Here is a 15,037-nt window from a genome sequence, read left to right on the forward strand (position 1 = left end):
GCCATATACTCTGTGGCTCTTTTCAACATATACTCTGTGGCTCTTTTCAACATATACTCTGTGGCTCTTGTCAACAGAAAATGAATGAATCAACCAGTAGTCAATGAGGTTTAATTATCATTGTTCACAAAAAAATCCTAATTATTTCATGTTTTTAAAGTGCATGCATTTATGTACAAGAAAGTACTTCCACACGGTGACACTTTAAAACCCCATCTTAAGCTGCACACATAATGGTATACTATAATTACAAACATTCAAAATAGTGCTCAGAGCAGCTGATATTTATGTAAAAAGCCTTGTGTTGGGGGCATGTCTTTTGGACTTGTTTTATTGTGGCCATTTGCATTAGAGACTGTCATTCTGCCAGAGAGCTTTTAAAAGTGGCTTCATTTGAAGTCCAGAAAGTGACACATGCCAGCGCTCATAGTGCACGCCGATGTCAACCCCCCCTGCTCCTAGCCCCTGCTCCCGTGTCCAGACGCTCCTCTCAAGGCTGCATTAGGCCCATTTGAATATTTCATTTCCTATTAATTATGCACTGTGACTCTCCATGTCATTAGGAGAAATAAAGTGGAATGTAACAAAGGATGAAAAGGAGCTCGCGTCTCCTATGAACAGACAAATTCCAAAGCTGCTCACGTAAGCCGGTCTTCATTGAAAATTCAGCCCGTGCTGGTTAAATTGAAGTTGAAACGTCTTTACCTATTATTTTCCTCTTTGAAATTTAGTAAGATGTCCTGAAATGTTTACCAGATTCATTTCCCGGCCTACTTAATTAAATGTATTTGATTAAATGGAACGCGCTGAGAATTGAATCTAGAGTGGGGGAATTGTCCGGGCTGTCTTTGAATATGCCTTTTTAATTTCTTTTTTAGCCGCAATAATTAACGTCAAGCGCTCAAAGTGTATCGCTTTGTGGACACGGTATTCTGCGAACACAATAGCATGACCTGCAGTGTGTATATGTGTGGGGGGATTTTATTGGAGAGACAGAACAAATCTTTACGAGAAGATGAGCTTTTTTTCTTTCTTTTCGTATTTACAGCAGATATGCAGTTTTGTGTTTGTTTTTTATCATGAACATTTTATCTTGAACATGAACAATTAACAGCAAGTCATTATTTAACACAAAGCAATTATTGTCTTTACTTTTCAGAGCATACTCCTTTTAACCTGCTGATAAAAATGTATTGCTTTTTGATAAATATGCTCTGTAAAAAAAAGTGGACGTGCAACATGAAAAATGAACTAAATTGTTATTTGCCTCGATCAAGGTTAAACATGTTGGTGAGGCTCAATTTTCGCTGTATTTCGTTCGTCTATTTACAATGTTCTGTTTTGTCTGTACATAAAACACTGCAGTCTAATTTACTGCTCTTTCCCGACGCTAAACCTGCCTGACTCGTTTTGATTTGCGACAGAAAAAGTGCATTTTAGCCGACACTCAGCCGGCTGTGTGCCGCTGTGTGCACGCAGACATTCCTGGTGACAGTGACCTACATGGTCACCCAAGATGTGATATAATTTATGATACATATAATATATTGGATCCATTAGCGAGCATAATGAAGTAGTGAAATGAAAGGGTATTTGTGAAATCAGTTCAAACATCCTGCTCGGATTATGATTAAATGATTAATGAAATGCCCCTGCATAAGCATTTTCAAACAGTAATTCATGCGGCCGCTGATAAAATTCCTCCAATCATATTTCCCTCAGTCGTGAACCTTATCTCCACCATTTTATATAAATCACACAAAAACCCTGTCTGCAGCACAGCGAGCTACTTATTTAGATTAGTCCTAAACGTACAGGAAAAGAGGAGAACATCTTGGCTGTGTAAAATAATCACACATAATTATATCCATAATTCAAGTTTGTGACAGATCCCATCTCTTCGTCCTGTTGTCCTCGACTTCTGCTCCTGCTTTATTCACTTTCTCTTGATTTTAATGACGCAATTAGCTGAAAAACACCTAAATAGGACAGATGTAATGAGAAGAGTAGGCATATGGGTGTGAGTCTATCATTTAGTTTAAGTTCTTTCTCAGACGGATTTGAAATTGACATAATTAAAAGCTATTTTAAAGTGTAACAAGTCTCGCTGCCACAGATTCGCGCTCGGGCTGCCAAAAGGGGGAAAATACTGTTCATGAACAAAAAAACAAAAAAAAGACGGGAAATTATTATTATGCATCGTCTTTGTTTTTGAAGCAGCATCACTCCTATGAATCCCTGAAGGAACTGCCAAAGCTTGATTGTTTACCAACTCTTATAACTTGTAAGAAAACAAAGATTGTTGTCCTAATGCAAACATATCCTGCTTCAATGTTTAATTTGAGCTTGTTCAGAGTAATCCTTGTTATTTTTGTAATGCAATTGCACTAGCATTGTGTTTGAACCATACTCTGGAAATCTCCCTCAATGTTATCACGTCTTTCTCATGCACTTGCTTTATTCAATTACCGGACTGCGTCATTAGCAAAACATTGGGGGCCTTTGTTAGTTTACCTAAAAGGTTGCAGCACTCTGAAGCCATACTGACACCAGCTTGTCCTTTTGTATATTTTTCTTTCGCAGGCATCTTAACAATGAGCACGCCCTGGACGACCGGAGCACGGCCCAGTGTCGAGTCCAAATGCAGGTCGTGCAGCAGCTGGAGCTCCAGGTATTGTCTCCGAGCTGTTTTGTCCAAAATATTTACATGTCCCCTTCGCGTCCGCCTGTCTGCGCACTGCCCCTCCTCAACACGGTCACATCAGCCATCACAGGAGGCCGCCCCATGGAAATAATTTTGTACATTTGCAAGTAACCAGTCATTAAAAATGTGTTATGTATGCATGACAGCGAGGACAAGATATATGAAGGGCCCCGGGCTAAGTAGGGAAGATAATTACATTTTGTATTTTACTGGGTTTTAAAGTTATTTATGAGCTTGAACTGTTTGGCAGCGACAATAAAACACTGGGTGAAGTGAGCTGGCAAGAGAGCAGCGGCCACTGAGGAGGGAATTACAAAGAGGAAAGGGGCTTTGTAGATGAACAATGTTCGTTTTTTTTAATGGCCCTTTAGTGGCATCTTCTTTTCGTAAAACTGTATGTTTTGGAACAGACATTGACCAGTTTTGTTACACCAGCTGACCTTAACATGCTGTTGCCTGTTTTGAATGAGATGTATAAAGCGGAACTAAACGCTAAAGCAACTTTTTCCCGCATATAAAATCTATATAGGATGTGTCCCCAGTCCATTTATTTTATTGTAAATTATTGTAATTTGCACTTGTGGTCTTAGACCTGCAATTTGAATTTTTTTTTCGGAGCCAAACAAACTTGCCGATGTCATCAACCCAGAGCGATCTGATAAGTCTGGAAGTGTGAGCATTAAGCAATGCATCCAGCCTCAGGTTATTAGCACTCACTGTAAGACCACCCCGCTCTTCCTTTATTCCCTTATTGTCCTCCAAGTACTTTGTCAGGTATTTTTGGACGGTGCATTTGAGCGGAGTTCAGTGTTGAGTTTCACTTCAAATGCCTTACAGAGAGTCGGCTCACCAAGTGCTTTTAGTTACACTATCAAATCATTCATGCTTTTCCTATTACAAAACCCTAACCTCTGCTTTAATGAGACCCAGCTTCTGCTATTGATCAAATACGTTGTTCTCCGAGCCTCCTGCACCTGTAGTTTACAAATCAGCCTCTCAGAGCCATTGAATAAGGGGGAAAAAAAACAATTTTACATAGGAAGGCAAACCAAAAACAGTTGTGCGTTAACCTCAAACAAGCAGAGTTCAGGCGCTCGAACGATGGGCCAGAGCACCGGTTGATTATTTCCGCTCGGCTGTGTGATCCAGAGGGACGCAGTGAAGAATTGTCAGGGGCACGCTTCCTCTACATGCAGCCCCTCATCATAATTTAAGCTGGCAGTTAAAACAGCGCTGAGTTGGGACAGGTAGAGGGGGCTCGGCCTTGTTACTGCCAATGAGACAGAGGACACTTTAACCTTGAGTTGAAGCGGAGAGTTGTTGACAGCTCCGAAACAGTGTAGAAATTAATTAGACTGGAGCAGAACAGAGCAGTTTCAGAATGTTTATTAGGAGAGTCTGTGTATGTGATATACAGTTACAGGCAGACATCATACTGGAAAAAGCAGCATGACAGCTCACGCATGACTGAGTAATCTTTAAATCTTCCCGGTGAGTATCCTCAGAGCCACGGCGGCAGCTTCTACAATGCTCCTCGTGTTGACGGTCCTTTTGTGGCCCTATGCAACCAAGAAGTGCTGGCAATGATTGTACCTCCATCACACAGTGCAAAAAAAGGCAAAAACATCAGCCGAAGCTTCGCTATAGAACACTACGGAGGCTTTTTGCGAAGGGGAGCAAGGAGAATTATGCAGGCCATTTTTCCGAATGCATCTAGAGCTTTGAGGATGTCATTTCTGTTTCAAGAAATGAGCCGCAGCAAATGAAAAAAGCTGTATTTGTCGACTAGTCAGAGTTCATCTGATCAGTCGCTGCTGCCCTACGTGTCAATGCATCATACTTTAAAGCTATACTATTGTGTGTAATTGATAAACGGGTCAATTCAAAGCATCATTTGTTCTATTCCAGCTGGCAAAAGACAAAGAGCGTCTGCAGGCCATGATGACGCACCTTCATGTCAAGTCCACGGAGCCCAAAGCCACGCCACAGCCGGTGAGCAGTGCCCCCGTGCACACACACACACACACACCACACACACACACACACACACCTCCCCCGCCCCTTTTGTTTGTCTTAATTGGCACACATGTATTCATTAATGGCCTTCCTCTCTCTCCGTATTTATCCGCTAAAATAAAACAGCTGTTCTCTGGAGGGAGCCACTAAATATTGTTTGGAGCACATCTGCTGACATGCGAGATTCAATTTGGTGTCTGTGATGAACTGGATGCACTCTCCGGAACTGGCTCAGTCTCCACCAGAGATGAGGAGGCAAACAGAAATACAAAATAACAAAGAAACCGTGTTCTCATTGTCTTAAACAATCATAAAAAGTGACAATGATCGGCTGTGTTCGGCAGGCAGTATTTATGCACCACTTCAATTGGCTCATCGCTAGGAATTAAAGCCACGGAAGACGAAACAAATTAATATAGATTAATCAATAAATAAATAGTTGATTGTATAGATCATGTACATATTTTGTCTATCAAACCGTTTCTATTCAGTATCTTTTTTAATTGATAAAAATGCAGGTATGGTAAAAATGTGAACCTTTGTTACACTTATAAAATGAAGGAGTTTGCAAGTTGTTAAAAGGTAAAATGTTTTCTAGTGTATTGTCTTTTTGAGTTTCCTTATTGAGTTATGTGCTCTGTCAGAGTGTTTTATTTCACAGTTCAAAACAATACACAATTGGATATATTATGTTGAGTCATTGAGAAAGCCAAACCAAAGCCCTCTGAAGATGTCTGTTACACGTGTGCTCTGTCACACACATGCTCGATGGTGCCGATTAGGGAGCATGATGAGGGCTGTGACACGGAGACATTTGTATATGAAAAGTGGCCCGGGCGGTAGATAGCATCTCCAGTCGGGCTACCCCTCATCTCTCCGGAGAGTGACTGAGAGAACGGCTGTGTTTAGAGTGCGCCGTTAGCGCTCTCGAGGGGACCGCGCCGGAGATTTATTCAAATAAATAGGCTCATGCGATCAGAGCCGCCTGGCTGAGAGTTACAAGGATAAATGCGCTTTGGTGTGGCAGAGGGATGGGTTTGCTCAAACAGTTCAGGGCTTACTCTTTGGACAGAATTTGAATAAATAAATAAATAAACAAACACATAAATAAATAAATACATTTAATATCACAGAAATCTGAGGGTCAGTATCAGTTGTCTTTCTTCAGCCTTGACTTTGTAGATTTTTTTTATTTATTCATTTTTCTACCCTGCTATGCATCCTTGCATATCATTAGCAAATGTGTATGTAACCCGCTGTCATGGGGAAGTATCTGCCATGAATGCACTGCCTTACATTTAGTCATAATTAAAGGCAAACAAACGAATGGAGAGGCTGCGCTGTGTTAAATGAGCTGGCTTCGTTGTGTTTCTTTGAGGTGAGTGGGGGCGGATCACAACACAACACGCCACTTTTACTGTGCGTGTGTGTGTTTGTGTGTTTGTGGGTGGGAGCCTGCGCTGGGTGTCACTAAGGATTCTTGTCAGAAATCTGACCTTTTACGCCATACATAATTAAGGAGGGACTTTTTGTTTATTTTCTTTAGCAGCTTGCAGAGTCAAAGCCAGTATAATTAGATCACCAATTACCATTTAATTAATTTCAGTCTGAAGTCTCATTTTGTCTAGGCACTGGAGTGAGCCCAAATGGTGAGGCGAACAAAGGCGAGGCTATTACCAGGCTGTCTGTCCTATTGTTGAAGGCTTGCTCTGTTTATGGCCAGGGAATATGGATGAAACATAAAACAAAGGCTGCTAATCCGCAGCAAGAGAAGTCAACGCCACAGCGCTGGTCTATTGATAGGAATGTGTCAGAGGAACACAAACCCAAGGATTTATTTGGATGATGATTCCAAATAACACCTTCGTTGCTACTGCTGATGCAGGCGCGGTGTGCGCGTCCAGCTGTAATCTAAATTATTTGGGAAGATCCTGCCAACAGCCAGTGTTGAGTCTTGGGAATGTAAATAGACAATTGTGGACATCTGTGCAAGTGAATGTAAAAGAAAGAAAAAAATGATTCTTTGAAGTGAAGAGCAAATTAAACAGTCTGTGAAAAAAAAAGGGGGGTGAGTATATAAAGGGGACACCTGGGTTAGAAAATGTGTAAAATGTTATTATGTGTCGAATCATTATTTTTGTATTTATTTACGTACATTTTTATTTACTCAATGAGGCAAATTGTCGTCTGTTGAAAGACCGACACTATCAAACCAAAATGTTCTTATTCTGTTTACTCAGCCATCAAAATTTCATATAGACCAAAGCTTAGACGTATCCTCTCCACTCATCATTTCCTCCTTTCTTCTCCTCTCTCTCAAGTCATATCTAATTTGGAAGATGGCCTCTTTTTTGCAAATTAGCAATTAGAACTATTATGTGGGATTATATGGGGGTGTGTTTGTGTGTCAGTTTTGCCGGCAATTATTATCTGGAAATGTGGGGTCAGATAGCATTTTCCGATTGACTGCTGCTCCAGTCTGGCGGCCATGTCGTTTTCTTGCTATATAGTACCTCCGGACTGCATTCACAAATGAGTATACCCCGTTTCCCTATAATCCTTTCCTTCCATTCACAAAAACACACACAGGCCGTGGTGCACAGCATGTATCTTAATAAATGAAAAAGTTCATCTTTAGCATGGCTGTGATCATAGAGGTCAGTCAGATAGTAGTTAATCATGTGATCACCTCCATAAGCAGCTTCTAATTAGTGCCTCCACAATACAATTTCAGCCTGTAATTAGCCCAGATTGGCCTCTTCCTCCAGGAGCCTTATTAACAGCAGTGCACAGCGGTAGGTGAGAATAACACCATCATTTGTCCGCACTGTTTGCGATACATGTTTTACCTTTGCCTTTACAAGACACTTTTACATAACCTTTTTGTCATGTTTTCCTTCCACGTGTGAGAAAAGTAAGAATTCTAGATGACCTGTATCTGTTTTTGTCCTCCTCAGCTAAACCTGGTGTCCAGCGTCACTCTGTCCAAGTCGGTCCCCGAGGCATCCCCTCCTCTGAGCCTGCCCCAGACCCCCACCACCCCGACGGCCCCCCTCACGCCCTTGTCCCAAACGCACTCAGTCATCACAGCAAACAGCCTGCACAGTGTGGGCCCCATGCGACGGCGTTACTCCGACAAGTACAACATGCCCATCTCTCCAGGTGCCAGTCCAGCGCTTCTTTTATTTGTGTTCTCTCTTAACTTAGATAAACTCCCCAGCCCTTTAATGTGCTTGTTACATAGTTTGAGATTGTTTTATTGCCCAGTTATGAAAGTATAAAAGTAAATATATTCAGATAAAAAACATTACTCATCGTACCTATTTTGACGCTTTTCTTTGTGTGCAGATCTCAGCCAAAACAAAGAGTTTTACATGAATGCAGAGGTTAGGCCCCCGTTTACATATGCCTCACTAATAAGACAGGTAAGATTCCTTTTTATCATTCATTTATGTTTCCCTTGCATACAAAACGTTCTGTTCGCACTAGAAAGAAACAACCCCTGCTAAGAAGATACATTATTGTATCTGCTGACTCTTTAGCTACATCCAGAGGGTGGGATAAAGGTTTAGTTTTGGCATGTGGTCCGTCCTCTGTCCCAATTTCTTCATAAAATGTCAAACCCAATTTGCAGAAGAGCAGATTTAGCATCTCCAAATAGTACATGAATCCATACAGGATTCCAAAAACAGCCCTGTATGACATTTGTTTTTTGATTAGGCCTTTCGGTGGCTGTGATTATGAACAAATTCATTTCACACAACAGTAGGGATGAACCTGTTTTAAGATGGCTAGTCAATTATCGCCAGGCCTCAGTAATCTGGCATCTCAAATTAATCTGGGCCGGCCATAATTGCTGCCCTGTAATCTGCCTGAGAAATGTTTTTGCCCTTCATTTATACCCACACAAGAAAATGTATTCAAATCTGCCAGTTGGAAATTAAAAGTGCAGCAGACTCAAATAAACATTTGAAGGAGAAAGCAGCCATTTTCTTTCAGCCTTGTTTAGCTCAACACAAACAGCATACTTGTGAATTATTGATCACTTTGTGAAGGCTGCAAAATTGTAAATGTTTGTTTCTGTCACTTTTCATCACACAGGCTATCCTGGACTCTCCAGAAAAGCAGCTAACACTAAACGAAATCTACAACTGGTTCACACGAATGTTTGCATATTTCAGACGCAACGCAGCAACGTGGAAGGTACACTTTTTCTTCTTATAAAACGCTTTCAAAAACAGAAGTAAATGATATCCAGACCTTTTCAAAAAAGTTATAATAATAACTCAACAATAGGCCATTTATTCTATCCAAATGACCCCACCCTTTAGACAAATATATGGACCACAAAGCCAGCAATGTGCATTCTTGTGAAAATAATAGGGAGCTGAGTAAAGCGAGGGGCTGTTAGTAGTGGGTGGCATTAGCTGAACGGGGTAATATTATGCCAGTGACTTCTGGCTGAGCCCTTCAACAATGACTTCAGAACTGAACGCTGTGTTTTCCAGCTGACCACAAACACCGTCTCCAGCACAACAACTTTCAAAAACAACATGGCTGCACTTCAGAACAGTAAAATGTCTGCCTCTGTGGCTTTTCTAAGCTAGACCACACAGATATAGTCTGCGCATTATAGGTTTGATGGACATTGAAATGATTCTTATGAGTAGAATAACTCACAATAAAGTTTTTGTCCAATTCATAAAACATAACTTTGGACAAATTGTAAAGTACAAGCATGTCCCTTTCCAAAGCTTTTCTACTGTAGGTCAACCTAGCTCAAAATACAGCATTAGCTATATGTTTTATTTGCTCTGATGTCTGCATAATCAGAAAATAAAAACAAGTCATTAGTGCAAGAGTGTTTCCGTGGAAACCGGCAAATATTATTGTGCTGTTTTGGTCATTTGAAACCTAAGGCCTATTTCATGCCAAAAACAGTGCAGGATTATTTATTGTTTTCTTTTTGGTTTGATCCAAAGCCTGTCCAAATATTTTCTCTGTGAAGTGAATGTTTTCTTATGAAGAGATGTTTAATGTACTGATAGCACTCCTTTTCTCTCTTTTTTCACACCAACTGCAGAATGCAGTCCGGCATAATCTTAGCCTTCACAAGTGTTTTGTACGAGTAGAAAACGTAAAAGGGGCTGTGTGGACAGTGGACGAAATAGAGTTCCAAAAGAGACGGCCTCAAAAGATCAGTGGGTAGGTGTGGCCTGCTGTCTGTGTTCTGATTGGCTGCTGAAGAGGTCACCGCTGTTCCATCTCATTGTCTGTGCCATATTGTCCAAAGTCCTGCTTGCTTGGGCGTAGCTCCCCTTCATGCTTTTAGACGGCTGTGGGTGATGCTTCATAACCACATGGCTTTGTCTGATTGTGCCTGTGTCTGTCTGCCTGTCTGTCCTGTCACTGTCTGCATCTGCCTGTGCCCGCTGGCTTTGCATTCCCAGGGTGCCATTCGCACCAACCTTTCCCTGCATAAGTGCTTTGTGAGGGTAGAGGATGAGTTTGGGTCCTTTTGGACTGTTGATGATACGGAGTTTAAGCGCGGGCGTCACGTGCAGCGAGGCCGCCCTCGGAAAAACAGCCCTGACCAGAACTTTGGCAAGCCGCTTGTACAGTAAGCACCCTGCCCTTCACCCCTGCATGCCCCCGCCCTCACTGTGCATATCATGCTTTTTGTGTTTAGCCTTCATCCATCATGCTTTCTCATAAGCCTCCTCTTCTCTGCTCTTCACTGTGTTCAAGATAGTTGTGTGGTAATGTCAAGTGATTGAACACTTAGAACTATAGCCTTATTATCCACTTTACTACACTATAATGTCTTTAGTTCTTATACAAAGTGCATTGATTTCTCTTTATGAAACCTAATCCTAGAGGAGCGGAATGCATGCGAGCAGAGACATGAGTATGTGGTTGTAATTTAATTGTTGTGTTTGCAGAAGTCCGGCCTTAGTGAAGAACATTCAGACTAGTTTGGGCTATGGTCCGACTCTCTCTGCTGCCTTCCAGGTAAAATACAATCCAAGTTCACTCCTCACTCTCTCACGCCTTGTCTCCTACTCTTTGTTTTTATGTTCTGCTCTCACAAGAGTGATGGCCAATGAAGAAAGTGCTGACAACCCTCTTCCGTTTCACATTTAATGCTTGGGGCTTCACTTTTCAGGCTTCAATGGCAGAAAACAACATACCTCTATACACTACTGCTTCCATTGGAAGTCCCACCCTCAACTCCCTGGCCAACGCCATCCGTGAGGAGATGAACGGAGCAATGGACCATGGAAACAGCAACGGCAGTGACAGCAGCCCAGGACGCTCGCCCCTGCCAGCTATGTGAGTGCACACTGGGAAAGGCAGGAGAGTTTTTCAGACACACTTTATGTAGACTTGTGTCTGAAAAAAAGTGTGTTTTTCAGACACACTTTATGTAGACTTTCTGAAGCTTCATATTGACAAAAGGTATTGGCCATGAAGAACTTAGCACACATTTTAGCAGTTAAAATATATTGCTTAGTGGTGTTAATTATGGCCTTTGTAATGGATTCATCCCAATTAATCATATTTAAGCATAGTATACTTTAGTTGCTTTTTTTTAATTTTCATTAATTTCAAATTATTTTAAGTGGAGATGTGAGGCCTGTGTGATCATATCGTTTCAAACACTTCAAAGACAATTGATTTATTTTGTCCTGCCCTAAGACACTGGAGAATGATTCATGTCGGCTTAACTGTGGGAATAAACAAGTTTGACAGTAAAATTGTTTTTGGCTTTATGCCGTGTTCGTCTCTAAGCAACATCGTGCAGGAAAAAAGGAAACTAAAATAAGTGTCTGTGTCGCTAAAGTAAAGTGTGATTAATTCCAATTCATATTTTTAATCGCATTAAACCTTATGTCATTAATTAATTGGAATTCATCGGAAAAAAAGTCCCGGCCCTAATTTTATTCTTCTGTTCAAATGAGTGTGACAGTAATGTATCGTATTAAGGGACTATGTTTGTATTAACATAAATCAAAATATAGATAGTTGCCTCATTGTTTAGGCTTAATACCTCATCTGTGCTTCAGAGCGCGTCTGTATTTGTAACCCTAGGTCACCCGGCGCATGTGATATCAAGAGACGAGGGTAACACATGTGTTTCTCGAAATCGCTTTGTTTAAACTTCCAAAGGTGCACTTTATATTAAGACATTCACTATTCTAGACTGTGTCAGGTTTTAAAACTAAATGTTTCCCTTAACACAAGTGTAATAGAATATCGGAAAGGCTAGAAACTATTTGAATTTGTGATATTTTGTTTTTCCTTTGAGTCTAAATGGTTATACAGTTAGGCTTCCCAGCATTTGTAGTGCGGTAGCTGTTTGTAGATTTGAATTAGTCGACTCCTTTTGAGATGTATGTTTAGTAGCAGTACTTTGGCTTGAACGTAGCTTACTGTACTTTTTATTTTTACCTCTTAAACATACAACTGAAACAGTGCCACCAAGAGTCAGCACCTGGGCAGTCGTTTTGTTCCTAGATAAGTATCGAGGGGCAAACAAAAGCAGTGTGTGTTTGTCTTTGTGTTTGAAAATCTTTCCAGTTAGAGCAAGTGAAAAGAGCTAATGTGTGGCAGCAGATGAAAAGCACACAGGACAATAAATAAAGCGAGGGGGTGTGGGTTGACATGCGAGAGGTCAAGGCCAGAGAGCTGCGGCGGGCCTCCGTGCAGAAAGGAAACTCCACCTTTTCAAAGCTTCCACCAGCAGCCCTTGTGTTGTTTTATGAACTCTCCCGTACGCGCCCTGCCGTCTGTCTCCACCTCACTGTAAACACCGACGCAATTTGTTACAATATTTACTAAATGCCAGAACAAGTGATGGCTGTTGGAAATTTCAGCAGCAATGCATCTAAAAAAACAGCTCTCGAGAAATGCAGCAAAAAAATAAAAAAATAAAAAACACAAACGCGTAATTAGTCTGGGGGAACTCATCCAAGATTCTCATGTAAGGAAAGTTGCGGTCTGGCTTCGAAAACCGCAGCTCCCCATTCTCTTGTCGTAAAAGGAGTGCGCGCTAAGTTGTTTGAAGCCTAAAATAATACGGCACACGCTTGCATGGCTTCCAGATGTGAAGAGCAGACCACCGATGTGCCGCCTGTGGAAGTGGATCGGGGAAGGCCTCTACCTCCTCCTCCTCCTCCTTAACAGGGGGGGCAGGGGGGGTTGTGCCTGAAAACAAAAAGGTGCAGTAATGAGCTGGTGGCCAAATGGAGGAGAATGTGCCATCCCTAATCAGTGTGAACATGGCTGTGAGCGTGGCTGTGGAACAGGAAAGGCGCAGACAGGATGGGCGTGCTGCTGCTGCTGCTGCTGCTGCTGCTGCTGGCCTAGAGGCAGCCTGCGTCTCCCTGTGCCCCTGCGAGGCTATCTTTAGGCTCAGCCTACACACACTCTGCAGTTCTGTGTGGGAGCTTTATACAATGACTAAATCACTTTTATCTGTGTGCTTACGCTTTTAAAGAACTTTGCTCACATCATGGTGAAGTACAGACACAATACTTCAATAGTCACACAGAAGTCATAGATTAGTAGCACCTTATTATGTATGTATAGCACAGTGAACAGGTATAGTGCAGATGTGATAGGACTATTGAAATCGAAACAAATATATGCTTCTTAAACTACAATATTTTGCCAATAATTATCATAATGAAATAATTAATATAATCATGATAAATACAGTTCCATTCAGGGCAAATCAGAATGAGAACAGTTTTAGTTTATTCCCATTGTTTCAGAACAGGTTCACAAACTAGGATTTTTTCTCGGTGCAGACGTGCAACATAAAACATATAACGCGGACGTTAGATAAAAATAAGCTATAGAACATTAAACATTAAACTATAAGGCTATAGGGGCATGCATAAAGAATATTAAAATAAATAAGATAAAAGATGTGTAGGTGTATAAAGTGATAAAGTGATAGCAGCGGATCTAAGTATGGACACACCACACAGTGCAACAGAGCAGATTACATCCATGAGTCTGTAACTAAGCTATTGGGTCTGGTTTTTTGCTTATGAGACTGATGGCGAAGGGGAAAAAACTGTTCAAGTGGCGGGAGGTACGGGTCTGAGTGGACTGTAGCCTCCTGCCTGAGGAGAGAAGGCTGAATAGTCCGTGTCCAGGGTGAGAAAATAAAAGTTGTTGCTCGTTTTCCCTGTGTTCCAAATACCAGGCCTGTGTTGTACATGTGTTTTCCACATGTGAGAGTGTCCTGCTGGTTGACAGAAGCCAGCTTTGTAAGCACAGCACTTCTCTTAAGGAAAAACTCCCAGACAGGAATCAGGTATCAGGCTAATTATACGCTGAAGTGTGGAATCAGCATGCAGTTCAATCGCATCATAATAACAATTTCATGTCTGCCCCGCGGCCCCGTGCTCCGTCCTGAGGCTACGGCACTTGTAGACTTACTTTGATGTGAAAATGATCGAAAAGCTGACTTCACTTTTTCCCCTCCTTAAATATGGCATTAGCATATGAGTGTGTCCGTGGCAATAATCACAGTGTTGCGGTGGTGTGGATCTCACACAGACGAGCAGTGAGCGGCCTGTCCCTTGTTGTGCTAGTAAATGAGCCTGGTGCTTTGCTGTGACACTGCTCTGCCTCCATCCAGCAGCCTGGCACCGCGGGTTAGACCGCCGCGTCCCCTCCAGCTGCTCATAATGTGTTCTTTTTTCCCCCTTCCTGTCTCTCCCTTTCTCCCCGCGCTTTATTCCTGCTCTGTTTCTGTAATGAGAAATTTGGCAGATCCCATCTCTTTAGTGGCTCTTTTTGAGCTCAGTGAGGGGTAGAGGGGCGCCTCGTGTTTTCGCCTTGTTTACAAGTGACAGTGTTATTATTCTCAGAAGGGTTCTGTTTCTTATCGCGCTGTAGTGCCGTGTGCGCGCCTTCCCTGCCAGCTCTTTTCTCCCCTCTTATTGACACTTGCCTGGAAAAAAAATGCATTAATTCTGCAGTTGAGAGTATGTACGCTGGTGTCTGGAGCAGTGTTTTCTTGAAGTTGATTAATGATAGAAGCCGGTGCAGGGTCGTCCTCCTGAGACCCGCCTCGCAGGTTGTGCATGTTAATGAGCAGGAAGGGGAACACACATCGCGCCACCAGGAGCTGACGACTCAACAGTCCATTCTGCGCCCGTCCGCGTCGCACGTTGGTAATCTAACTCATTTATCAATTCTAAGTGAATACCCTGTTGTCGCTTGCCACCAAAATAAAAAGCCCGCAGCTTTACGGGGATTGGAAGAGCTCAAAGGGAAGTTGAAATTATCATCAGCACC

At 42.0% G+C, this 15,037-nt stretch overlaps 1 protein-coding gene across 11 annotated transcripts in view; it reads left to right on the forward strand.

The window, feature by feature from the left end:
* foxp1b (forkhead box P1b) overlaps window positions 1-15,037 on the forward strand; it is a 169,980-nt gene that overhangs the window by 150,568 nt on the left and 4,375 nt on the right. For 9 of the 11 annotated variants that reach the window (XM_079578555.1, XM_079578562.1, XM_079578563.1 and 6 more), the window contains 8 exons: window positions 2,584-2,671; window positions 4,613-4,696; window positions 7,678-7,882; window positions 8,069-8,145; window positions 8,822-8,923; window positions 9,804-9,925; window positions 10,663-10,732; window positions 10,887-11,053. In XM_079578555.1, the coding sequence (XP_079434681.1) occupies window positions 2,584-2,671; window positions 4,613-4,696; window positions 7,678-7,882; window positions 8,069-8,145; window positions 8,822-8,923; window positions 9,804-9,925; window positions 10,663-10,732; window positions 10,887-11,053 (915 nt within the window). Of the gene's footprint in view, window positions 1-2,583; window positions 2,672-4,612; window positions 4,697-7,677; window positions 7,883-8,068; window positions 8,146-8,821; window positions 8,924-9,803; window positions 9,926-10,662; window positions 10,733-10,886; window positions 11,102-11,136; window positions 11,186-15,037 lie in introns of those variants that run through there. The other 2 variants (XM_079578556.1, XM_079578564.1) reach the window with 2 other exon arrangements.

This window comes from Gobius niger (assembly GCF_951799975.1).
Source record: "Gobius niger genome assembly, chromosome: 20".
Taxonomy (NCBI): Eukaryota; Metazoa; Chordata; class Actinopteri; order Gobiiformes; family Gobiidae; genus Gobius; species Gobius niger.